Source organism: Typopeltis vanoorti, chromosome 10, assembly GCF_054136105.1.
Source record: "Typopeltis vanoorti isolate ZY-2024b chromosome 10, IOZ_Tvanoo_1.0, whole genome shotgun sequence".
Lineage (NCBI taxonomy): Eukaryota > Metazoa > Arthropoda > Arachnida > Uropygi > Thelyphonidae > Typopeltis > Typopeltis vanoorti.
Genome location: NC_143558.1, coordinates 30,684,211 through 30,711,293, shown reverse-complemented (window position 1 = coordinate 30,711,293; position 27,083 = coordinate 30,684,211). Strand labels below are relative to the sequence as shown.

Genomic DNA, 27,083 nt, shown 5'->3' with positions numbered 1-27,083 from the left:
CCTTAAGGCACATGGTGATATGTCATCAAGTTCTGTGCCTTATTGACATGAAGCTTACTTAATTCCTTATATATCTCTCTTGCTCGCTCACCAGTAAGTGTTCTCTCATTTCATTCTCTGTACTTGAGCTTCTGCTGATTTTACACTGAGAATGAAAGACCTTGATGAAATGTTCACTGAATACCTTGACTATGTCTTCTACAGTTATTTTCAATACAGTTCACAAGAGAATTGAAAATCCAAATCACTGGAAGCATGTACTTATATACATTTTTAGTGTAAAATAGTAGTAAAAGTACAGCTACTTCAAAAATGTCAAATTTCACAATGTATTTCTAAAATAAAGAGCCAAAAGGCTTCAGTTTGGCAATGCAAAATTATATAAGCAAAGTGGATATTAAATCTAGCATTATTTCAAAGCCGAATGTAGAAACTATGAAAGTTTCATAAGGTAATTTTCTACATTCGGACCAGTTCAAAACAGCTGTTCAGATCAGTGAAACTTTATCAGAATGGACTAATAAAAAGTAAATATATAGATGCTTGGGTGGCACCTATGTCTTCTTACTAGCCTGTGATAAGACAACTCATGAATGCCAGGGAGTGTCTTCCCATAAGCTCTCTGGTCAAATTACCTTATGAAACTTTCATAGTTTATACATTTGGCTTGAAATAATGCTGGATCTAGTATCCACTTTGCTTGTATATGTATTTCTTTTCAACTGTGCAGTAATTTTTTTGTACTGCAAGAAAATGCTGAATGATAATAATAATGATAAATTATTATTATTGTTATTATTATATGTGGTATTTTCTTCTTAATTGTTCATTGGGCTTAATCATTTCAGGACTAAATTTTATTTACAGCAATTTCTTTCTTCCTTTCTTTTTTCAAAACAAAGTGCACAGGATTATACTCTCACAATTTTGCCAATTGAACATTGAAAATAATAACATAAGAATGGCATTAATAACTACCTTAGTATCACCTCTGGGTCTGGCTCCCACTGATGAGACCCCAATAAAGGTTGAAACTGGTCTGAGTAGTGACCCTTTCCATAATGCATAGCATTATACATGTCCGCAAAGAGATGTGCTTTACATTATGGGATACTAAGGCAAGTAATGTGAAGTCTTTTGCTTCTTTATACGAGTTGCCCTAGTCCTGAAAATACTTTTGGGTGCAAATTTGTTTGCTTACACTTGGATAAAGGATTAAACAAAGTATATAATTTCTTGGTATCTTTAATTTATTACTATTAATGTCATTGTTCGTTTTTGGCAATTCAAAATTGTACAAGTTCAGAATCTGTTAGCATTCTGTGAGTGATTTCTAACTATAATTATGAATAAACACTAAACCAGACTCAATTTAGAAGAAACAGTGAATGTTTTAATATCTTTGCAATTAATTTATAAAATAATTGTTTTGTGAAAGTAATTAACTTCAATAAAGTTCTTCAAGAATAAAAAAAAATGCATGGTCATCTAAGCTTAATTAGTCAAAATTAACACAAATTATTGATTCTGGCATTTGTGTTTCTATGCTGATGCAAGATTTACATACCATAATTGATTGTAACTATTTTTATTGTTGTATTTTATACTGTCATTAACAATTATAATTATATTTTAAAAGAGTAGATATATATTGTACATTTAGTCTTAAAATTACAACTGCATGGTTTATGCTGCTTAGTAGCAGTTACAACTATGAACATAAATTAATCAGATTAAGGGTTCTCCTAAGTGTGAAGGATTATTATCATCCACATTTTGCTGAACTTTAAAACACGTCATGGCTGGTATGGAAGTTAAACAGTCACATTTGGCTGTTTTCAGTTTCTTCCACCTTCCCAACTTGTGATCTTCAAAAAAATAATAAAAAACAGCTAATGCCTTTTTTGTTCTTGCATAGGGAGTAGGTGAGACCATTTTAGCCCTATCTAACTTTTGGAGACTGAGTGGGCAGTTCATTCTCCACTAGTAGCCAATCAGAAATAGCTGACCCAAGGCTATTACTAATTAATCGGTACACAGTGAAGAAGATGGCTAACAAGTGCCACCATCTCATGGTACCTAACCCTAACACAATATTTTTAATGTCTGAAAATAGTGTGGGTTTGACTGCCGATTTTCTTGAGTTTACAGGACGAAAAACCCAAGTTTCCAGGAGAAAAAATGTGCTTGCCTGTGCCAGAGACCAACTAACTTGGGAACTGGTCAAGAAAAGGCTTAGAAAATGTTCCTCTAGTCGGGAACTAGATTCAAGCCCAAGTCTTTCGTAGTGCGGTCAAGCGCTGTAGAGTGCAAATGGCACTTCGACTGAGCTATACAGGCTTTCCTTGTGATCTTTTTGCCTTCCAATCTTTGTTCACATAGTTGAAGTCCCTCATAATAAAATTGACTTACATTCATTTGCTAAGTTGCCAGTACATATCTGTCATATCTTCCCTTGTACCTCTTTCTGGTGCATATAGCAGGGTTTCACAAACTGTGTTCCGTGGAAGGTGAATAAATGTTCCATGAGAAGTTCTCCTGAAATTTGTCATTTTAGTTTTCTAAGCATTTTTCACGAATAAATATTTTATAGTGGAAATATTCTGAGGAGAATAATATTCGTGAATATGTTGAAAAGCTCAGACCCCAAATGCCTAATAACATCTGTGTGGCAAATGTTAGTGACCAAGCCGTGTATTTTTAAATGTGGAAATATTCATGAATTATTATTAACTTTCACTCATCGTGGAAGGTGAATAAATGTTCCATGAGAAGTTCTCCTGAAATTTGTCATTTTAGTTTTCTAAGCATTTTTCATGAATAAATATTTTATAGTGGAAATATTCTGAGGAGAATAATATTCGTGAATATGTTGAAAAGCTCAGACCCCAAATGCCTAATAACATCTGTGTGGCAAATGTTAGTGACCAAGCCATGTATTTTTAAATGTGGAAATATTCATGAATTATTATTAACTTTCACTCATCAAACCTTTCAACATTTGGGAAAGGAAATACCGCTGTTTATGACCGGTCATAAAAATTGCCTGCAAGCCGATTACAACAATAGGTGGCGTATCCTCTGTTCTCAAAACTGAAAGAAATAACATCTGTGTTGCAAATGTTAGTGACCAATCAGCAAGGAAGTATAAAGAAAATTTTTCCACTAAAATTGAAGATCAAGGTAGTCTGTATCCGGTTCTCAAATTTAGTAATACTGAATACTTTCTTTGCAAGTTCGTATTGTAGGGTGAAAGTTTCGAAACCATAGTGCTGTGATTTTTTGAAAGTAATAAACTTGCAGATTTAAATTTTATTATGAATAAGAGACAAACGACTTTGTTTAATTTTGGTGTTAAGTAATCTCTTATTGAGGGTGTTTGTGACACAACAGATAGTCAGTCATCCACCACCAGCCTACAAAGCGATCTCCAAGATGTACAAAAGGAGGGGAAAGCTACCAGCACACAGGAGAAAAAGTCTGCATTCACTCGTAAGTACTTATAATAATATTATAAATTTTTGGTGATCAGAATGGGATATGTCAATGAAAATCAGCACAAATTAATTTAATGATGTTTATGTTTAATTGATGTTTAATTAATTATTAATGATAAATTAATGATCAGTTATTAATTAATAATAAAAATCAGCTAAATTAACAAACAATTATTAATTAATGTTAATTAATAATTAATATTAATAAATTAATCATAGAGAAACATTAACACAAAACGATTACATAATAATATTAATTAAATATTTGCTCTATGGGAATGTCGCACAATAAAACTGTTTATAAGCTCTTCTAAATTTAAATTATAAGGTATGTCCACCTCTATCGATATAGTTGCTAGACCAACCAATCTTTCTTGGGTCACTGCTGTTCGCAAATAATTTTTAATCAGTTTATGCTTGGAAAAACTTCTTTCCACGCTTGCTATGCTAACAATTTCTGTTAGCAGCGACGGTGCTTACCGCAATTATTGCTGAACGAGTGCCCTTATTAAGCTGTGCCATGAGGCAGGCTGCCTCTATGCTACACTCTGTCGACGGTACTGATTCCACATCTGTCTTTTCTATATCATACATCTCCTTAAAGTCATTCACTTGTAAAGCACTCATTACCACCTGTGGCAATCTTTTCCACACACTCACCACTCTCTCTCTCTCTCTCTCTCTAAGTGAAAAAAAATGTCATCATATCCTTGCTCACCACATGCTTACACAAATTACAGAGGTGACACCTTGCTTGCTCTCTCTCTCTCTCATCCACCCTTTTGTATAAGTTGCATTTTTATTATATCCCAAGGCATATTAAATACAAAGATATCACTCTGTCTTTTTTCTCTCCTAAATTTGTTGTGAGGACTTCTGTAGTATATTTTCTAGTTACTGGCACTTTCTTCTGGAATTTTTCAAGTCACTTTATTTTCTAAGAAGTTCTACTTTTCAGCAATTAATATACATCCATTGTTATCCTTATGATCTGAACTCAATGAAGAGAGGTGAGACTCATCCAGGATGTCCACTTTAAACACCACCAAATGTATCATACCACTCCTATTCATGTTGCCCTCTGAGGCAATTCATCTCATGCACCTACTACTCTGATGCAAAGAAACTACTCACTCTCTTACTTACTCCTTGTGCAACTTCCAGAGATGGTCACTTTCTAAATTAGTATTATTTTTACTTCTTCTTTTTTTTTTTTTATTTCAAATTGTGGCTTATGTAGGTTTCATTATTCTAACTCAATATTTCTTTCATGAGGAGGAGGTCAGATTTGGATGCGGTAAGATGTAGCAGTGAAAAAAAGATAAGTTTTCATTATTTTTATTAGTTTTTTTCTTTAAATTATGGAGAATCTAAGCTCAATACAATGTATAGTCTGTGGATAATTTGCAGTTGGGTAATTTGTACTTAAAAATGTAATATTTTAGTATAATTTATAGTAGTTCTTAATTCTTTGTGCAGTATTTGAATGATGGCGGCAGCCGCAGCTCAGTTTGCCAATGATTTATCCAAGTCCCCCCCCCTCCATTTAAAGACTACATTTTACACACATACTATGGGATTTTGTGTTATGGGGGGGGGGTGCGGCATGTATGCATCTCGACAGTTAGATATGTGGCAGGTGAGAGATCGGGGAGTGCATATATGCATAAAATATAGAAAATGGGAAGAACTTTGTGATTTAGATATTAATATAATGGACCTCAGCAGCATTATGTCATAAACAGGAGAATAGCAATCCAGAGTGTAGTGTGATCAAGGGTGAGGACAATGAAAGTAAGGGATAACCAAGTGGAAAAACTTCCACCAACTATCTCTAATCCAGAGTATTTTAATAATAAGGTGTGACACCTTTTGCCTATTCGTATATGAAAATATGACTTCTGCATTACTTCAAACTTAGTATCACCTCTGGGTCTGGCTCCCACTGATGAGACCTCAATAAAGGTCCAAACCGGTCTGGGTAGTGACCCTTCCCATAATGCATAGCATTATACATATCCATAAGGATATGTGCTTTGTATTATGGGATACTGAAGCAAGTGATGTGGAGTCATTAGCTTCTATGTACGAGTTGCTCCAGTCCTGAAAATACTTCAGGCACAAACTTTGTTTGCTTACACTTGCATGGATAAAGGATTAAACCAAGTATATAATTTCTTGGTATCTTTAATTTATACTGTCTAAAGGTTATTGGGATCTCTGAGACATGGTTGACATAAGATGATATACTGACAGGAATAGAAATAGCAGGTTATAGCATTCTTCGACAGGTTAGGAAGGGAAAACATGGTGGTGGAGTACTGCTTATGATAAATGATTACTTTTGTCCTCTCAGACTGGAGGATTTGTAGAGCAATGATGCTAATGGTTTTGAAAGCATATGGTGTGAGGTAGAGGTGGGCAGGACAGGATATTTAGTGGGGTGTTGCTACAATCCAGGAAGTAGAGAGTGAGGAACAGGAGATGTTTAGGTAGCTGAGCTTGGCAAGTACAAGAAGAATGATTATTATGGGAGATTTTAACTACAACAGTATTGGGATGTAATAATGGAATTCTTGAGGGACAAATGCCTTAGGCAACATGTAGTAGAAGGAGCACGAGGTTCAAGAGTTTTAGATTTGGTCATAGCATCAGAAGAGCTGATTATAACTGAGATGGCATCTCTGCCCCCAGTCAGAGAGAGTGACTGGTTTTGATGTGGAAGATGAATAGACATTCAGGAGTATCAAAGAGAAAAGAATGTATGCAGAATTATAAGGCAGGTGATTATAATAGTCTTAGATATCAACTTGGAGCAGTTCCATGGAGGGAGGAATCGGAAGGGCGAGATTAGTGTTTGGGAACTTGTGAAGGAATGCTTATTAGCAGTAATAGCAAGCTGTATACCATGAGTGAAGAACAGAACACAATTTGGTGTAAAGTAGATGACAAACAATATGAAACAGGAATTGCAAGTAAAAAAGGAGGTTATGGAAGAGATAAGGAGAGGGGGTGGAGAACATATGCATGAAGAATATGACTCAGGCCAGGAGAGTGACTGGTATGGAAGGCAAAACTGGAATATGAGAAGAGATTGGCCCTGAGATCCAAAGAAAATTCTAAGAATTTTTTTGCTATGTGGACAGTAGGAGGAGAAATGATTGTGGAAGAATGACATTGTTGCATAAAAATGGGAATAGAGTGACTGATGCAAAGATCATACCGGATTTGTTCAATGAACACTTTATTGGGGTGTTTCATCCTGGGGAAGTAGGTTTTAATACTTGAAGGATAGGGCAGGTTCGAGATTTAGAAGTGCAAGAAGATAGTGTGTTTCAAATACTGAGTACTCTGGATGTCAATAAAGCAGTGGGTCTGGATGGAATTTTGCCATGGATTTTGAGAGAATGTGCTGAAGAACTGACAGCTCTGTTGATCTGGATTTTCAATGAAAGTCTGGCCATGGAAAAGATACCCAAGGAGGGTAAGATGGTTTCACTGCATGAGTGGTAGCAGACTGGAAGTGTCAAACTATAGACCAGTTTGTATTTCATCAGTAATTGTCAAGCTCTTGGAGAAATTAGTGAGGGATCATATACAGTGTTGAGCAGATGAAGGTAATGTTATCTGTGAGGGCTCAGCATGGATTTGTTAATGGGTGCTCTTATTTTAGTAATATGATTGCCTTTTATAATAAAGTGACAAGAGCGGTTGATGAGGGAAAGGCATATTCTGTCATTTTTTGGATTTTACAAGGGTGTTTGGCAGGGTACTGCATGGTAAGCTGATATTTAATTTGCGGCACATGGGTTTAGATGTCAGGTTGGTAAATTGGATATGAGATTTGCTGTCTGATAGATATCAGAGAGAGTTGTGTATGGGGGGAGCAGTATCAAGGAGGAAGAGGGTTACAAGTGGAGTCCCACAATGCTCAGTACTGGGACCTGTATTGTTTAACCTTTATATCCATTGACAGTGTCATTGATATAATGGTAGCACAGGGGGGGGAGGATATTCAGTTGTTTGCAGCTGCGAAACTGGGAAGAGTATTAGTAATTGGCAAATGTGGTAGACCTGCAAGAGGAGTTGAATAAACTAGACAGATGGGCAAATGAATGGGGATTTCAGTTTAATGTAGCTAAATGTAAAGTCTTGAAGTTTGGGATACATCGATGGGAGACTGCATACTCTGTTGGAGGAAGTACAGGAGGCAAGGGATCTGGGATTGATGATTTATGGAAGCATGAAATTCAGGGAACATATTGCAGAGGTGGTAGAGGTAACCCAGAGGATTACTGCAATACTGAGAAGGATGATGAGCTGCAGAGTTAAAAGAGTTGTCATTCCATTGTATAAGGCCTCATGTTAGAGGTTTAATGAAATATTAACAGCACTGAGAAAGGAGTAAAACTAATTTTAATACTTCTAATATTTCGTCTCCATCACAGAGACATCTTCGGGGATTACAAAAACTTTTTGTAACAACACACACACAAATACAATACAAAGTAAAACTAAAGTCCTATCTAGGTGGTGCGACCTCTATGGGCATTTGCAGGTCACCTGGGATGTAAAGAGGGATCTCTCATAATTAAAGTATACTAAATTTTGAGAAGTTTAATGCAACCGTATTTGTTTAAATTAGGTTGATTCCTGAGTGCAGATGCAGATTCAAAGAATAGTCTTTCTTTTTTGAATTTACTATGGTGGAGCATGGTAGTTTTTTCCCAGGCGATCCTGTGGGATGCATCCAAAACATGGTCTGCAAGGCCAGATTGACCATAATCGCGTTTGCAGATGTAAGAACTGTGTTCTTCTAACCGGGTGGATGCTGACCTGCCTGTTTGTCCAAAGTAGGCAAGTTTACAGGAACAAGGTACTCTATATACACTCGACAGTGAAAGAGGAGGGAGTTGGTCTTTAGTGGAGTGGATAAGGGCAAGTTTACGGTGGGGCTTTAAAGCTGTATGGAGGTTGTACTTTTTTAATGATCTGGCTATTTTTTCTGAAGTACCACGGACGTAAGGAATGGTGATGGCATTTCTGAAGTCCTTCTGAAGAGATGGTCGGGGAATGGGGAAGGACTTGATTATTTTTTTAATTCTGTAGTCATTATAGCCATTGGAAAGGAAGGTGTTGTGTGTGTTTGAGTTTGGTTGAAAGGGCAGTTTTACTGGAACAAAGATTGTGGGCTCTATTGGTCAGAGTTTTAATAATGCCATATTGCTGGTAGGAGTGGTTGTGGGAGAGTTTGTGAATGTATCTGCCTGTATGAGTAGGTTTTCTATATACAGAGAAAGAAAGGTTACCATTAGAAAGGTGTGTTACTAAGGTGTCTAGGAAGGGTAAAATATTGTTATTTTCCTTTTCCATCATAAACTGGATTCTTGGATTATTGAGGAGACTGAGGAAGGAATCTAATGTGTCTGGGCCATGAGGTCAAATAGAGAACACATCATCTACATACCAGATAGAAGGTTTTAGAGGGGAAAGTCAATGGCTCATTTTTCAAAATTTTCCATGTAATAATTGGCAAGAGGGAGTGTGTGGGGGAGGGAACCCATAGCAGTTCCCTCTGTCTGTTTGTAAATTTTGTTCTTCCAAGAGAAATAACCAGAATTGATGGCAAAGGAAAAGAGTTCTAAGATATCAGAAGGAAAAACGTTTTTTAAGAGTGTTAAGGTGTCAATTAGGGGAAGGAATATTTGTAAACAAAGAGATGATGTCAAAGCTGACCAATATATCTGTATTATTTAAAGTAAGATTTTCAATTAAGTTTTTAAAATGGGTCGAGTTTTTTACATAAGATGAGGTAAGACCAGTGAGCAGGGTCAAAGAGTTAGCTAGCTGCTTTGATAATTTGTAGCAAGGTGCATTGGTGGCATCTACTATAGGTCTTAGGGGAGAATTAGGTTTGTGGATTTTGGGTAAGCCATATATCCGGGGGGGGGCGAGAACAGAATGGTTTGCGTTTTTTTGTAATGTCAGGAGACCTGGAAGAAACTTTTTTAAGTAGGTTTTTTAATTTTTTAACTTGAGTTTTTGTGGGATTGTGTTTCAGTGGTATGTAGGTAGCGCGATACCACCCAGCAATATGGCATTATTAAAACTCTGACCAATAGAGCCCACAATCTTTGTTCCAGTAAAACTGCCCTTTCAACAAACTCAAACACATACACAACACCTTCCTTTCCAATGGCTATAATGACTACAGAATTAAAAAAATAATCAAGTCCTTCCCCATTCCCCGACCCTTCAGAAGGACTTCAGAAATGCCATCACCATTCCTTACATCCATGGTACTTCAGAAAAAATAGCCAGATCATTAAAAAAGTATAACCTCCATACAGCTTTTAAGCCCCACCGTAAACTTGCTACCCTTATCCGCTCCACTAAAGACCAGCTCCCTCCTCTTTCAGTGCCTGGTGTATATAGAGTACCTTGTTCCTGTAAACTTGCTTACTTCGGACAAACAGGCAGGTCAGCATCCACCCGGTTAGAAGAACACAGCTCTTACATCTGCTAACACAATTATGGTCAATCTGGCCTTGCAGACCATGTTTTGGATACATCCCACAGGATCTCCTGGAAAAAAACTACCATGCTCCACCATAGTAAATTCAAAAAAAAAAGACTGTTCTTTGAATCTGCATCTGCACTCAGGAATCAACCTAATTTAAACAAATACGGTTGCATTAAACTTCCCAAAATTTGGGAAACTTTAATTCTCAGAGATCCCGCTAACATCCCAGGCCACCTGCAAATGCCCATAGAGGAGGCACCACCTAGATAGGACTTTAGTTTCGCTTTGTATTGTATTTGTGTGTGTGTGTGTTGTTACAAAAAGTTTTTGTAATCCCCAAAGATGTCTCTGTGATGGAGACGAAATATTTGAAGTATTAAAATTAGTTTTAATCCTTTCTCAGTGCTGTTAATATTCCATTAAACCTCTAACATGAATTCTTCACAGCACTTAAGCCTCAACACGCGTATTGTATAAGGGCCTGATCAGACAACTCTTGGACTAGTGTGCTGAAAGTTGGGAACTGTATAAGAGTAATGGACTGCATCTGAATGGTTTTAGAATGAATCATTTGGAAAGTTGCTGCTGTAAGGAAGTGTAATGAGTGATGCAAAACCAGTGGAAGTTAGAGATGATGTGAATGAGCAGGATAAATGGAGAGGAGAATGTGAGAACAGGAATGCAAGTTGGATAGGAGAATAGGACAGGACAGGAGTCAGGAGATACAGTGTGAGGAGAGTGGATTCTGAAAGTAGTAATGAATATACATGGTGTCAAGTGGGGATCGAGTCAGGGTGGTATATGGCACTAAAGGGGAGCAGACAACAGTAAGTGAAAAATCACAGATGGGGCAGCATGCACAGGACTGGTTATAAACCAAGAAATGGATTGTTATGCTTATTTATAAATACCAGGAGTATCAGAAATAAGGTAGATGAAATTGTTTCACTGATTGAGTTTATTTTTCCAAAAATAGTTGAAACAAGTGAACATGGTTGCATAAGAATGACATCTTGATTGGAATAGAAATGGAGTAATATGATATTTATCATCGGGGTGCTTAACGGTCAAAGCTGTATAACTGAGAGGAACCTCCACATAGCCTTTAAAGGAATGCGGAGAACCGACCAGGGCTTCTGACCTAATGTCCAATCCTCACCTTCTCGTGGTGCACCCCGTTGGGTATCTACTTGGATACTGAACGAATGCAAATGGGCTGGCAATTGGGATTTAGCCGACCAAATTGTATTCTTATTGGTTAAACCAAAATAAAAAATGATGGTACAACATGACAAAATTTCATGCTGGCTGGGGCGTTGCCCGGTTAAACAAGGTCCCCGTTGTTTTCGCCAGGGTGAACTGCAAAAAGTCAGCTACTGAACAAATCTGAAAACAAACCCCAACTCAACATCACCACAGTTAAAGATCGGTACTATCAACGTAAGAAGCCTGAATGGCAAAGAAATGGAGCTAGCTGAGGAATTAGATAAGTACCAGATCGACATAATAGGGGTGACTGAAACAAAAAAGATCAAAACTGGTGAGATCTTTCTGAGCAATAAATACAAAATGTTATATTCAGGCAATGACAATCAAGGAAAAGAAGGAGTAGCCATAGTATTCAACACAAAATATGAGGCTAATCTTCTTGAATGGCAGTCAGTCTCAAGTAGAGTAATGTGGGCAAATATGAAAATGGGGAACTGGACAATGAGACTTATTTGTGCCTGTGGTCCCACAGAAGGTTCTACTAAGGTAGAAGTGGAGGAATTTTTTGAGGCTTTAGAAAAAGCAACTGATACAATGAAAAAGGAAAAGTTGGTTCTTGTTGGGGATCTAAATAGCAGAGTAGGAAATGATTGTCAGGCATACAAAAATATTTTGGAAAAATTTGGAGAAAAGAGCAAAGCTAATAATAATGGCAAATATCTGTTGGATTTCTGCTCAGGACATGGAATGGTTATTAATAACACCATGTTCCAACATAAAAATGTGCACAAATTCACATGGAGAGAAGAGGCTAGGAATAAGAAAAGTCTCATTGACTATGTTATTGTTGATAGTGATGTTTTCTCCCTGGTGCAGGACACCAGAGTGTACAGAGGATTTGAAATTGGAAGTGATCACTATTTAGTCTTGAGCAGGATAAAATTGAATTTCATATTGAAAAGAATAACAAGTAAGAAAGTTTTAAAGCGAATAAAATTTGAGCAGCTCTCAGATGTGAACTGTAGACTAAAATACAGAAAGATTATTGAAAAAAAAAATGAAAGAGTTTGAGAACAGGAATCAAACCTTGGAGATTCAGTGGCAAACTCTGAAGAAAACATTGATTGATTCTGCCAGAGAGGCATGTGGTGAGGTTGTCTGCAAGGATAAAAAAATCAGAACTCCCTGGTGGACACAGGAAGTTAAAGAGGCAGTGAAGGAAAAGAAGAAAGCATATCAAAAGTTCCTGGCAAATAAGTCAGCTTTTACTCTTACAGAATACAAAGACAAATGTAAGAAAGCTAAACAGTGTGTAAAACTAGCTAAACAAAAGTCATGGGAGGACTTTGGCAAGAATATAGAAAATAAATATCAAGAAGGTGGCAAAATATTCTGGAGGTTGTTGAAGAAGCTTAAGAATGGAGGAAAGAGTGCTGTAAAAGGAATTAGAGATGATAAAGGTGACATGAAAACAGGAGAAAAAGATATCCTTGAAGTATGGAGTAATTACTTTGAAAAACTGCTAAATGAAACAAGCAGTGATGACAGCACAGTGGTAAAAAACACTGACCAGGCATGCAGTCAGGAATACATATCCATACTTGAAGTAGAAAAAGCCATCAAAGGCTTGAAATGTGGAATGGCAGCGGCAGTAGATGATATTCGACCAGAAATGCTGAAGTATGGTGGTATAAAAGTCTTACAGTGGCTGCACTGCATAGTTCAGAAAGCCTGGACAGAGGGACGATTTCCCGATGATTGGAGTAGAGCTCTCATAGTACCCATATATAAAAAGGGAAATAAAACTGAATGTGAGAATTACAGAGGTATTTCCCTACTGAGTGTTCCTGGCAAGATCTATGCAAGTATACTTGAGAAACGGTTGAGAAGAATTGTGGAATAAAAGCTTGGTGAAGAACAAGCTGGATTCAGGCCAAATAGAGGCTGTCAGGATCAGATCTTCACTTTACGACAAATAGTCGTAATGAACGTAAAGTCGTAAAGAAAGCATGGGAATATAACAAAGATCTGTATTTAAGTTTTGTCAATTTGGAAAAGGCACTTTGTCATATGCCTTTTCCAAATTGACAAAGAGATAAGCTATTCAATATGCTGCAGTTATATGGTGTCAATGGGACATTATATCAAGCAATACTTAGTCTTTATTTGAGTTGTAAGGCAGCAGTTAGAATTGAAGGAAGTACAGGAAGATGGTTTAATGTTAAATCTGGTGTGAGACAAGGATGTACATTATCCCCTCTGTTATTCATTATCTATATGGATCACATTATGAAGGAAAGTGGTATTAAACCTGATATCAAAATTGGAGATGTTAATGTCAGCTCTTTGCTTTATGCGGATGATGTTATACTTCTAAATAAATCTGCTACGAGTCTGCAAGATTCTCTGACTAAATTGAATAGCTGTTGTAATAGATATGGTATGAAGGTCAGCAATAAAAAGACAAAGACAATGAAAATGTCAACTGTGTTGTGAATGGAGAACCTGTGGAACAAGTAAAACATTTCAGCTACTTAGGCGCGATTTTTACTGAAGATGGTAAATTAAACATAGAAATAGACAACAAAATCAGCAAAGCTGGTATGGTGGGAAGTCAATTGAATAAATTCATATGGAATAAGAGAGAAATTAGTCGGAACACTAAATTAGCTGTATACAAGACAGTGTTCATACTAGTTTTAACTTATGGATTTGAGAGCTGGGTCAGAAGTAAAACACTTGACCAAAGACTAGAGACCGCATATATGAGAGTCCTGAGAAAGATTAGACGTGTGAACAGATGCCATCAATGGCAATATCATATTAAAAACGAGGATATTAGGAAAGAACTTGACATTGTCAGCATCCAGGAATGCGTTAGCAGAGCTAATCTCAGGTGGTAATGTCACTTAAATAGAATGGGAGAGAAAAGATTAGCAAAACAAGTGTTCTCTGCCAGGTTGGCAGGAAAACGACCCAGAGGAAGACCAAGATATAGGTGGATTGATACAGTACAAAGTGCCTTAGACGATAGAAATATAAGATCTGATAATGTTGGAGTCTTGACAAGTAACAGACTGATTTGGAGGAAAATTGTAGATAGGAAGTTAGTAATGATGTAATTTTTTCATGTAGTACTATCATATCCTGTACACCCCTTGAGGGTACATGGCAGGAATTTGATGATGATGATGATGATATTTATCATGATGATATGAAAGGAAAGAAGGGAGAGTTAGTGCTGCTGCTGCTGATAACAAGCAATTATGTCTGCACAAGGTTGAGATACAAGGGGGGGGGGGTGGCAGTGGTTTGGAAGCAGTATAGTATCAAGTGGAAGTTGATAGAATGAGATATTTTGTGGCATGTTGCTACAGGCCAGGAAGGTGGAGACAAAGAAATATATAAGCAACTGGCTTATTGAGCAAGTGCAAGTGAAGGATAATCATTATGGGTGATTTCAATTACACAGTATTGATTGGAATGAAGAGATAGCATCAGGGAATAAGAAGACTGAATTTCATGAGATTTTAAGGGACAACAATCTTAAGCAATATATATCAGAGAGCACATGGTTTAATAGTCTTAGATCTGGTTATCATCAGAGGATATTATTGTTAATGGAGTGTAATTTTCTTCTGGTTGGTAAGAATGATTACCAACCAGAAGAAGTTGCAGCCAATTGTATGAGAACTTCTGTGAAGAAGGGATATATGTGGAACTACAAGGCTAGCGATTACGAAAAGGTTAGGAAACAACTGAGAGCTATATCATGGAAAGAGAGGTTGTTTGGGCATTTATCAACAAATGTTTAACAGCAGCAGCAGTGTCTGAGTGTAATGAAGAGATTACACATGAAATCTGGAAGAAGGCACTATGGAAGCAACATAAAAATGAAGGTTGGTAATGATCAGTTGCATGAAGCGAAATACGACTTGACAGTATATTGCATGTGTCTTGAGGGAATGCTGTATGTAATTAATGACACCATGGGCACACTGTTTAACATGAGACTTGCAACAAGGTGAATCCCAAAGGAATGGAAGGTGGGAAAATATTGTTTCGATTTACAAAGTGGGGGGGGGTCTACAAATTATAGGTCAATTTGTGTGCTTGGGATTGTTAAGGTGTTAGAGAAGTTGGTGAAGACTAGGATTCAGAAGTGGGTTGATAATAGTAGTATTCTTTATGATGGTTGCTATGGGTTTGTTGGGGGGGGGGGGGAGAGGAGGTCGTGTTTCAGCAATCTGTTTACATATTACAACAAGGTGACATTCACTTGATAAAGCAGATGCATATAAGGTGGTGTACTGCATATAAGGATTTTTCAAAGGGCTTTTTTTTTAGAATGCTATATGACATGATAGTAGCTAAATTGAAGCAGATGGGATTAGATAATAGACTAATGAGTTGGATAGCTGATTGGCTATCAGCAGGTTGTGTGTGGAGGAGTGGTATCCCAAAGAAAGGTCACTACTGGAATGCCACAAGGATATGTTTGGGACAGTTATTGTTTAACTTGCATGTTAATGACATTGGGACTGGCTTAACTGGAGATTTGCAGCTGTTTGCTGATGGCGCAAAGTTGGGAAAGTGGGCTATGGGATGTAGAGTAGATGTTGTGGCCTTGCAGGAGGATTTGAATAGACTATGTGAATAGAACTATCAGTTTCATGTTGCAAAGTGCCAGGTCTTGAAATTTAGTAGGCAAGGTTAGGATGCAGAGTATACAATTAATGGAGAAATAGCGAAAGAGCTGGAGGAGATAAGAGATCTGGGAATAATGGTTGACAGACTTGAAGTTTAGGGGTCACATTGCTAAACTTGTTAGAACATCTCAACAAATTATGGAAATGATGAAGAGGATATTGACATTCAGAAGCAAAGAGGTTATGGTTCCCTTGTAGAAGGCTTCCATCAAGTCACATATGGACTACTTTACATAGATTTGGTGCACAGCAGTCCATATGTGTTTTTCAAGAGGATAAGCATGTACTGGAGAAGATCTAGAGAAAGTTTACTAAGTTAATGGTCTATGGAATGTCAGATACTAGGAAAGATTGAGAGAATGCAACTTACAAAGCATTGTGAATATAAGAGGGATGAGGGATATGATTGAGATGGAATGTGGACTGCAGAGTTTGGTGGATAGAAGAAGGAGAGGTGATATGATTGAGACTTTTAAACTGTTGAGAGGTGGTTACAGGGTTGACACTGGGGAGTTCTTTCACTTGGTTGAACAGCAGGAAGGAGGGATGACAGGGCCCATCCCTGGAAGTTATGAAACGAAACCGTGAGCAAGAGGGTGAGGAGTGATTTCTTTTCATGGAGGGTGGTTGAACCATGGAATGCATTGCCTGATGGAGTGGTGAGAGTGAGAATGGTCAATGAGTTTAAGGAGTGGTATGATAGACTTTGTGTTTCTTAGGGGAGGACCACCCCACGATCAGTCTTTTGACTCTATGGAGGTCTGAATAATAATAAATATAATAATAATAATAAGTTGTTGAGGGGTTGTTACCAGATTAATGTGGAGGAGATTTTTTCATAGAGCAGAGGGAGGAAAGAGTAAAACTAGAGGCCATCCCTGGAGGCTGTATAACAAGGGGTGTGAGTAGGTTTTTTGCACAGAAAGTGAGTGGTGAGTGGAATGCATTTTCTGAAAGTGTGGTCAGTGTGGAAACTGTGAATAGGTTTAACACATGGTTCAATATTCTTAATAATAATAATAATAATCTTGACCTTCCTTCCTGACCAAGATGAATAGCATACACTTATGTATCAACTTCCCTATGGAAAAAGAAAAGGACAGATAATTGGCCTTCTTCGATATCCTCCTCTCCTATCAACTTCAGTTCATTGTAAATCTATCTAACAAGGAATTTTTATGATATATTCCATTATATACAACAAGGTTTGTCTCATCATCCTTTGCAAAGAATTGGCATTGTCCAATACTTACTTAATAGAGTACATGTTATATCTCCAAACTCAGTGATCTCAAACTGGACAACACCCAAAGCATTATGCTGCATAATGACTTCACCTTAAAGAAGATTCAGCATCTGTGACACTTACAAGCCAGTCACTAGGAGCCCTGCCCCTGTACAGTTAGTCTCAATTCTGTGCATTGCAGGAATCTCTGAATCAATTTCCAAGATCTTTAAAAGATATAATTTAGTTCCTACAGTTTTTTTCTGTGAATAAACTCTCTTGGTTACCCACCACCATCAAGGATACAGGTCTTCAGAGGGTACATGGCAATTTTCGGCTATGCATCATTAACACATGGAATCATTATTAAGAAAAAAAGAATTATTTTAAATGTAAATATTTCTCAATAAATATTCATGCATAATATATATAATATATTACATATGAATTTTCCTACTCAAATTGTGAGTTACTATCTCCACACGTTCAAGTAATGGTATAGTAACTCGCTCCCTGCAGTAAACAACACGCCCTTCCCAACAGAGTCACTATACTGAAGACGCAAGAAAAACATGTAGTTTTATTGTATCACTTAATAAGGTACAGAGACATTTGCAGTCTGTGTAATATATTTCTCAACAAATAGTGCAATTAGAGACAACTGGGATAAAAATGGCACTAACGAATGCATCACATCTCCCCCTCCAACAGAAACTGCTGTATAGACCCAAGCAAAACCATATGTTGCACAGGCAACATATGGTTTTGCTTTACGCCACCCCCATCGTGAACATGTTAAAACTAAGAAATATATAGTGAATGTGTTTTGGATATTATGGAATTCAGTTGAAGAGAATTAGCATTTCAACTGTTGGCTTGCCTTTGTCTTTGGTTCGTGTGATCTTTTGTTAATACCACACACCAATCATATGCGCTTCTTCATAGCTGCTCTATCTCTACTGGCCTACTATTGGTGTCTGTTTTGCACTCTGCTTTTATTTCTCATTAGTCATTTGCGAAGGATTGTTCATTACATATCTCAAGTCTTGTAAATTACTGGTAATTTTTGCTTGAAATAATGGGAAAGAAGATGAAGCTATTTGGGTGGATGACTTTGACGTTGCACACAAAGAAACCGCTCTCGATGCCAAAAGTAGTGATAGCGAATAGGAGCTTCTTGGTAAGCCACACCATTTTCAGTTTTTTTCTGAAAACTTTGTGTTCCGAAAATCCCCGCATATATCTCGCACCACGATTTTTTAGCTTTAATTTTGAGAAAAAAGTACAAGTTATATTCGAGTAAATATGGTAATTTTTTTTAAATTGAAATCAAATGAAATTGATAAGGGTGTGTCGTCTGACATCTCTAGAGAACCAATTAGGAAGAAGATGAAAAATCTTCATAAGTGTGATATGAATTACTTGAAATGTGGATTTTCATGGATGGGAAATAAAGAGGAACCTATTCCAAATTTTGTTCTATTAAAAATAAATCATATTTTTTGTTTACATGAGCATATAAATTCAAATAAAATAAATATTTACAATGAAATATACTTTATTTATTTATTATTTTGATAAGAAAAATCTGGTCTGGTACAACATAGAATGGACACTGACCAAAGTATCCTCTGGTCCAAGACCTGCCTATTATGTCAGTCATTTTGAACAATTGTTCAAAATGAGTACTGATGTGCTATTGCACCAACTTTTTTAATGAGAATAACTGTGTTTATATGCAAAAATTTCACTGAGGGCTATCCTGATTAATGGCCAGCAGTAATCTCTCTATTTATGTGTATATATATACACTATATGATATATAAGATACCTTACCATCTGATATATGTCTCTAGCACATGGCTCTTGTCTGTTAAAGGGAAAAAACAATCACTTTTTTTGCTCTGCCTTTTGAACTGCTTATTCACTGATGATGTTTTATTAGTTTCAGATCAAAATATCTGCATTAATAAAGTATTATTAAATTTTTTGCATGCATGTGTTTCCAGAATCTCACTACTGTTCTTGGCTTAAAAAGATAAACCATTTCCTTCTAAACCCAAAAACATACTACAACTGTAAGGATAACAATATTAGAAATCCCATTCAATGAAAATTGAATTCACTATTTTCAATAAAAAATATATTTATATATATTGTTTAATTAAAAATTTTAATTTGTATTTTAAAAAATTTGCAAAGGGCTGCTATTTTAAATTGCCAGAGTGATCTTGTACATCAGATTTATTACTATATGAATTGATGATATACTAATTACAGGCTCATGAAGCAGCACTGAGAGGAGCAGCAGCTCTTGTTGTTTTTATTGATCCCCAGAATGTAGCACCACAGGGCACATCTCCAGAAGATGTATATCCTAATTCATGGTGGCTGCCCAAAGATGCTGCAAGAAGGGAGTCTTCTTTATCTGATTATGGTGATCCTTCAACACCAGGATATCCAGCTATAGGTATGCTTAGAAGAAAAGAATTGTTGTATTTATCTCATTATTATTGTTATTATTAATAAGAAAGACCTCCAGGGAGTCAGGAACTCATTGACGAACTCATACTGTTCTCACCAGCTGTCATGCCTGTTTTTGAATTCATTCATTCTACTTGCACAACATCCAACAGCAATCGATTCCAATCATGTACCACCACTCTATGAGAGAAAAATTTAGTCCTCACCTCCTTCTTGACAGTATTCATTTTCAACTTCCAAGGATTTCCTCACATACTTTTTCCCATCCTCCATAAAATGAAAAATTCCATTTACTGAAATTCTGTATAACCCTTTCAGAAGTTTGTAACTCTCAATAATATTACCTCTCTTTTCTCCTGTTTGCTAGTGTCTGCAGTCTACAAATTCTCAGTCTGTCTTCATAATCTGTATTCCACAATCCTGATATCATTTTAACACTCTTCACTGTAGCAGAATCACCACGGAGACCAGGCCTGCATGCAGTAGTCCAAGTGAGATCTTATCAAGGCCTTGTAAAGAGGCAAAATGACTTAATTATCTTTACATGTAAAGGTTCGTAAAGGAAAGAAGGTTCAGCTGAACTGGCTATTCCTTTGACCACACTATATAATTTAAGTCTCAGAACAGGGAAGATTTCACAGGAATGGAAAGAAAGTATGGTAATCCCATTGCACAAGGGTAGTGCAAAGACTGATGTATCCAACTATTTACCGATCAGTATCTCAGGAATGATGGTGAAGATTTAGGAAAATTGGTTAGAACTCACATTCATAAATGGGTTAACAGAGAATCTTTACTTTGCAATGAACAACATGGGTTTACTAAGGGAAGGTTATGCTTGAGCAACTTGCTCACATTCTATAATAATGTTACCACTGAGTTAGAGAAGGGGGGGGGGAATGGATATACCATGATAATTTTGGATTTTGCTAAAGCTTTTGACAGAATACAGAATGGAAGACTGTTGCATAAATTGGAGAATATGGGTTTGAATTATAACATATTAATGTGGATAAGAGGATGGCTGACTGACAGATATTAAAAAACATATATGGGAGATATGAGTCTACAAGATTTAATGCAACCAGTGGTGCCTCAAGGATCAGTCCTTGGTCCATTGTTATTTAACCTGTACATTAATGACATTGGGAGTGATTTGACATGTGACACAGCTATTTGCTGATGATGCAAAGATAGGTAGAGTAATCAGGAATGTGGCTGATATGCAGTACTTGTAGAATGATTTGAATAGGCTAGAATTGTGAGCATGCTGGCAGTCAGTTCAGTGTTAATAAATGTAAGGTCATGCACTTTGGTGTGATTAGATATCCAATGTCATATTATATTGGTGGGATTAGCTAGAAGAAACTGATTAGGCTAGGGATCATGGAGTTTTAGTAGACAGGAAGTTGAACTTCAAGGGTCATATAGCAAAAATTGTAAATACAACTCAGAGAATAATAATTGCAATGCTGAAACAAACCTTTACATGTAAAAATAATGAAGTCATTTTGCCTCTTTACAAGGCTTTGATAAGACCTCACTTGGACTATTGCATGCAGGTCTGGTCTCAGTAGTGATTCTGCTAGAATGGAGAGTATGATGAGTAGAGAGTATTTTAATGCTCTCCCATAGGAGAGCAATATCAGTTAATATTGCAGAATTCTTATTCAGTTTGTGCAACAGCTCTATTATTTCCTCCTTATACACAAGTTACCTCATTCAGTGAAGAAGTAGCAGTGAGTTTAATGTTGCATATACCAGGTTGATGGCTTTTAGCAAAATGGCTACTTATTAGTTGAACAACCACTTCTGCATCGGTCATCCACATACCATCTGCATTCAGTAGAGTTATTCTTTCTTTTACTTGCAGCATAATGACAGAATTCTTTTGGATTGTCTTTAACTTACAGTCAGTTTCTTTTCATACTCACAGCTTAGCTTTCCGTACAACACTTATCTCTTTTGGTCTGCTGCCTATAATTATCATAACTGACATCATCCTTATGCACACGATATTCCTTCCACTTCATCTTTTTCTTATGAATCTCTTTCTTATATGTAATCTAATTAAGCAAGAGATTCATATGAAAAAGATGAAATGGAAGGAATATCGCATTTCACTCTCCAACTCTATTTATTCTATGAGCTATAGGGACATATTCTGATATCACATCATTTAAATATTTCTTAAACACTTCCCAAGCACTGTCGATAACATTCCTATCCAACAACTGATACCATGGCACAGAATCGAGCATACTCCTCAGGTGGTCATAATTTCCTGCTTTGTAGTTAAGCATGTAACCTTTTCTAAATGGAACATTCATAAACTTAGCCACTTACCATGTGAGTACCACATGATCACCCTCACCCACCAGAGGCAGAATAGTTGCAGCTTTAAGTGACCCCCCCCCCTCTGACACTATAATCAAATCTAACAATCTTTGACCACGAGTTCCTTCTGTCATATGCTGGTTGAGGAAGTTGTCTCACAACATCTCAATAAATTAATTTGCATTCTTCTTATGTGAATTCACAGCTACCAAGTCAATGTTTGGTTAATTGAAGTCCCCCATTATGATTAGAATTAGAATATTATAATTAGTTTTCTTAAAGTTTCTTATTTCAGTTGTAAGTCAGCAGTTAGAATTGAAGGAAGTACAGGAAGATGGTTTAATGTTAAATCTGGTGTCAGACAAGGATGTACATTATCCCCTCTGTTATTCATTATCTATATGGATCACATTATGAAGAAAGTGGTATTAAACCTGATATCAAAATTGGAGATGTTAATGTCAGCTCTTTGCTTTATGCGGATGATGTTATACTTCTAAATAAATCTGCTACGAGTCTGCAAGATTCTCTGACTAAATTGAATAACTGTTGTAATAGATATGGTATGAAGGTCAGCAATAAAAAGACAAAGACAATGAAAATGTCAATTGTGTTGTGAATGGAGAACCTGTGGAACAAGTAAAACATTTCAGCTACTTAGGCACGATTTTTACTGAAGATGGTAAATTAAATATAGAAATAGACAACAGAATCAGCAAAGCTGATTCTGTTGGGAAGTCAATTGAATAAATTCATATGGAATAAGAAAGAAATTAGTCGGAACACTAAATTAGCTGTTTACAAGATAGTGTTCAAACCAGTTTTAACTTATGGATCTGAGAGCTGGGTCAGAAGTAAAACATTTGACCAAAGACTAGAGACCGCAGATATGAGAGTCCTGAGAAAGATTAGAGGCGTGAACAGATGGCATCAATGGCAATATCATATTAAAAATGAGGATATTAGGAAAGAACTTGACATTGTCAGCATCCAGGAATGCGTTAGCAGAGCTAATCTCATGTGGTATGGTCACTTAAATAGAATGGGAGAGGAAAGATTAGCAAAACAAGTGTTCTCTGCCAGGTTGGCAGGAAAACGACCCAGAGGAAGACCAAGATATAGGTGGATTGATATGGTACAAAGTGCCTTAGACGATAGAAATATAAGATCTGATAATGTTGGAGTCTTGACAAGTAACAGACTGATTTGGAGGAAAATTGTAGATAGGAAGTTAGTAATGATGTAATTTTTTCATGTAGTACTGTCATATCCTGTACACCCCTTGAGGGTACATCGCAGGAATTGGATGATGATGATGATGATGAAGTTTCTATTACATTACTAATTATAAACACAGACATGTATATATACATTTAGTCCAGAAAATTAGAAACCATACATCAATGTTATGTAAGATTTTTAAGTGATTCTACTAGTGCCTGAATGACATGTAGTGTAATGAAACCACACTGCTGCATCAATAATGCCTCTAGGTCTTCACTGACAAAACTAGAAGATTAAGCTCATGTTGTACTATTTTAATACATTCCCAGATATTCTCATTATTCAGATATGGGGATAGAGATGACTATGAAATAAATTTCAACAAGAAGAAAAGGTGAATTATTTTGAAAGTTGCTACCACTTTCAGGACAGAGGTATATCATTACAGGATGCACATCATGATTAAACTCACTCATAATGACCCTTCAGTGAGATATAAGTAGGTGCCACAACACCTTGAGATGCTATGGACATCCATTTTGCAAAACATTGTTTTAGGAGGTTTGAATATGTTGTTTGCATGAACAAATCTGGGCACTATCCATACTGGCATGTAGTTAGCCAAATGGATAACATGTATATTCTCCATCCAATAGGCCAAGGGTTGTGATCCCACTGTAATATAGATGTTTGTAAATTTCATCACCTGTTGTGATGAGACCACCACTCTGCTTAGTGTAGGCCTAAAGTGGGTTGAAAAATTCCATGTTTTGTCTCCATATCAAGAACTGAATGCTCTGTGTTTGATTACTAGGAATGTTGATGAAGGTTCACCTATTAAAATACAATGTTGTCGCGAACTAGCTAATGAAAGAAATTAATATTTAAGATAATTAGTTTTTTAATGATTACATAAAATAAAAGTCTCCCAGATCTTCGAGAGAGAGAGAGAGAGAGAGGCAATCATTTCGATTTAAATTCGGTCGGTGTAAAAAAGCTTCACAACTTTCTTTAAAGAGGTGTTCATATTTGAACCTGCATCTATGAAGTAGAATAGCTTTATCCCACTGGATATTATGGGTAGTGGTAATACTGTGTTGTGCTAGACCAGATTTCTGAGGTTTGTTGTAATCAGTATAATATTGATGTTCTTTAATTCTTTTTTCCACAGAACGGCCAGTTTGTCCAAAATAAGAAACATCGCATTCACAAGGAATTTTGTAAACACCAGCCAAAGACAGAGATGACAGTTTATCTTTTGTAGAAGGCAATAAGGAAGAAATTTTGTTAATAAGAATATAAGTGGGAATCAATTGGTACTTTTTTAAAATTCTACCTATAGGTTCCTTATTAATTAAAGTTATTACTGTGGACTTACGTGTTATTTTTAATAATTATACTATGCCACAGGTCCCTCTAAAAATAACAATTCATAGTGCAGATCATTTAATTTTCACATTGCCAAAACACTTTTGTGGACAGATGCATTGTCCCGATGAAAGAAGATTTTTGTCTTCTGCAAACAGGGTCTTTTCTCATGAATTTTTTCGTCTAGTCTGGTTAAAAGATCAGAATAATATTCCTCAGTTATTGTTTTACCCTTTTCAAGATAATTAATAAACAAAATACCTTTAGCATCCCAAACACCGATGCCATGACCTTTCCTGCTGATGGAACTGACTTTGTCTTCTTTGGCACTGAACAACCTGCTTCTGTCCACTGTTTTGACTGCTGTTTATATTCTGGTGTGTTATGGTGAATCCAAATCTCATCCATAGTAATAAATCAATGCACAAAATCAGTTTTATTTTTGTTCAAATGCCCCAAGCAGTTCAGAGATTTTCATTTGAGTGCGTTTTTGATCTTCTGTGAGCAAACGTGGTACCCATCTTTGACAAAGCTTTTTCATATGCAATTCTTCATGCAAAATATATCCTACACGTTCTTTTGAAATGCTTATAATCTCAACAATTTCATGCACTTTGACTTGCTGGTCATCCAATACCATATCGTGCACTTGATCAATGATTTCTAGTGTTGCTACACTTTTTGGATGCATATCACGTGGATCATCTTCAAGTCTGGTACGGCCATGTTTAAACTCGGCAGCCCATTACTTAATTGTCGAAAACAAAGGAGAAGAGTGCCCATAAACATTTATGAACTTCGAATGAATTTCTTTTGGCATTATATCTTCTTTTACAAAGAATTTTATAACCACACGATACTCAATTTTATCCATTTCAAGGGATACAGACAACACTTTTGCTTCAGACAGCTGCATAAAACTAACTAATTGATAGAATGATTTGCAATTTCACATGGATGCTTATGACAGATGTACCAACTTGGAAAAAAAAATCTTGCCGATAATGTTGCCATCTATGGTCGAGGCTGGGAACTTTTCAGACCACCCTTGTGTATATATGTATATATAGTTTTATGAAGAATTAAATGACTAGAACTGAGATTTAAGTAAAAAGGTTTTAATATAAACACACTACTAGTTTTGGCCTGTAACAGCCTTCTTCAGGTGACATTATAAAAGAAAAAACACTAAACATTGAGGGTTAAAAGACTATGAACAACACAGACAGTCTTTATACATAATTAACATGAAAACGTTGTAGTTGTATTTGAAGCTGTTCTCTCGTTTGTTGCATTGTTGGGAGAGTGCGTGTTTGCTGCATCACGTGAACGCCAGTGCATTTATATTGTGTTTATATTAAAACCTTTTTACTTAAATCTCGGTTCTAGTCATTTAATTCTTCATAAAACTATGTATGTTAACCGAGTCAATGATCATTCTGTCATCTATAACCTTCATGACGGGGCTTCTATTATCAATAACAAAAGAAACCCCATTACGTCCAATTGTAGAAGGTATCGATTCTCCTACATACAATCTTTCAAAATATCTTGCCAAATACCTCGAAAGTTTTTCAGGGAAGTCACCATCCTTTATCTAGAACACTACAGAATTTGTTACATACATCAAGGATATTACAGTTGATGAAAATGACATCATAGCTAGCTTGGACATAACTTCTTTGTTCACTAATGTCCCTACAGATGAAGTCCTAACATTACTCAAGGACAAGTTATCCAAAAAAATGTTAGCCTTGCTTACACATTGCATCAGGTCCGGTTACTTCAAATTTCAAGATAATATATACAAACAAAATCATGGACTGGCTATGGGTAATCCTTTATCCCCTGTACTCACAAATATTTACTTAGAGGATTTTGAAACCAAGGCTATCTCTTCCTTTATTTTAACACCTAAAGTTTGGAAGCGTTATGTGGATGATGTCTTCATTGTTTGGAGCCATGGACATGAATCCCTTATGGTTTTCCTCGAACATCTCAATAGCTGACATCAAAGTATTAAGTTTACTGCTGAGCTTGAAACGGATAATTCCTTGCCTTTTCTTGATGTCAAACTGACTCGCTCTTCTGGTAAACTAAAAATATCGATATATAGAAAGCCCACACATACCAACAGATATCTGCACAATCAGTCTCATCATTTCCCTGCTCATAAGCTTGGAATAATTTCCACCTTGGGACATAGAGCCCGTTCTCTTCTTGATGACCCAAATGAACTGCTTACAGAAATAAACCATCTGAAAACTTCTTTCGAAGTTAATGGATATTCCAAGAAAATCATTGACAAATTCCTTCTTAATCCTCCTAGACATCACTCAGAAGAAACAGATTCAAAGGCAATATATCTATTCCTTACATAAGTACTGTTTCACACAAATTAGCAAAAGTTCTAAGAAAATACAATATCAGAACCTTGTTCACTCCACTTCCAAAGATCCGTTCCTTAATTAGCCACCCAAAACCTTGTCATCATCATCAACTCAAAT

General features: G+C 36.4%; 1 protein-coding gene across 1 annotated transcript in view; it reads left to right on the top strand.

Moving 5' to 3' along the window:
• Nucleotides 1-27,083, top strand: part of LOC150102301 (glutamate carboxypeptidase 2-like) — an 85,682-nt gene that overhangs the window by 53,227 nt on the left and 5,372 nt on the right. The window contains exon 6 of the mRNA XM_090398630.1: nucleotides 19,444-19,633. Within this exon, the coding sequence (XP_090254756.1) occupies nucleotides 19,444-19,633 (190 nt within the window). The remainder of the gene's footprint in view (nucleotides 1-19,443; nucleotides 19,634-27,083) is intronic.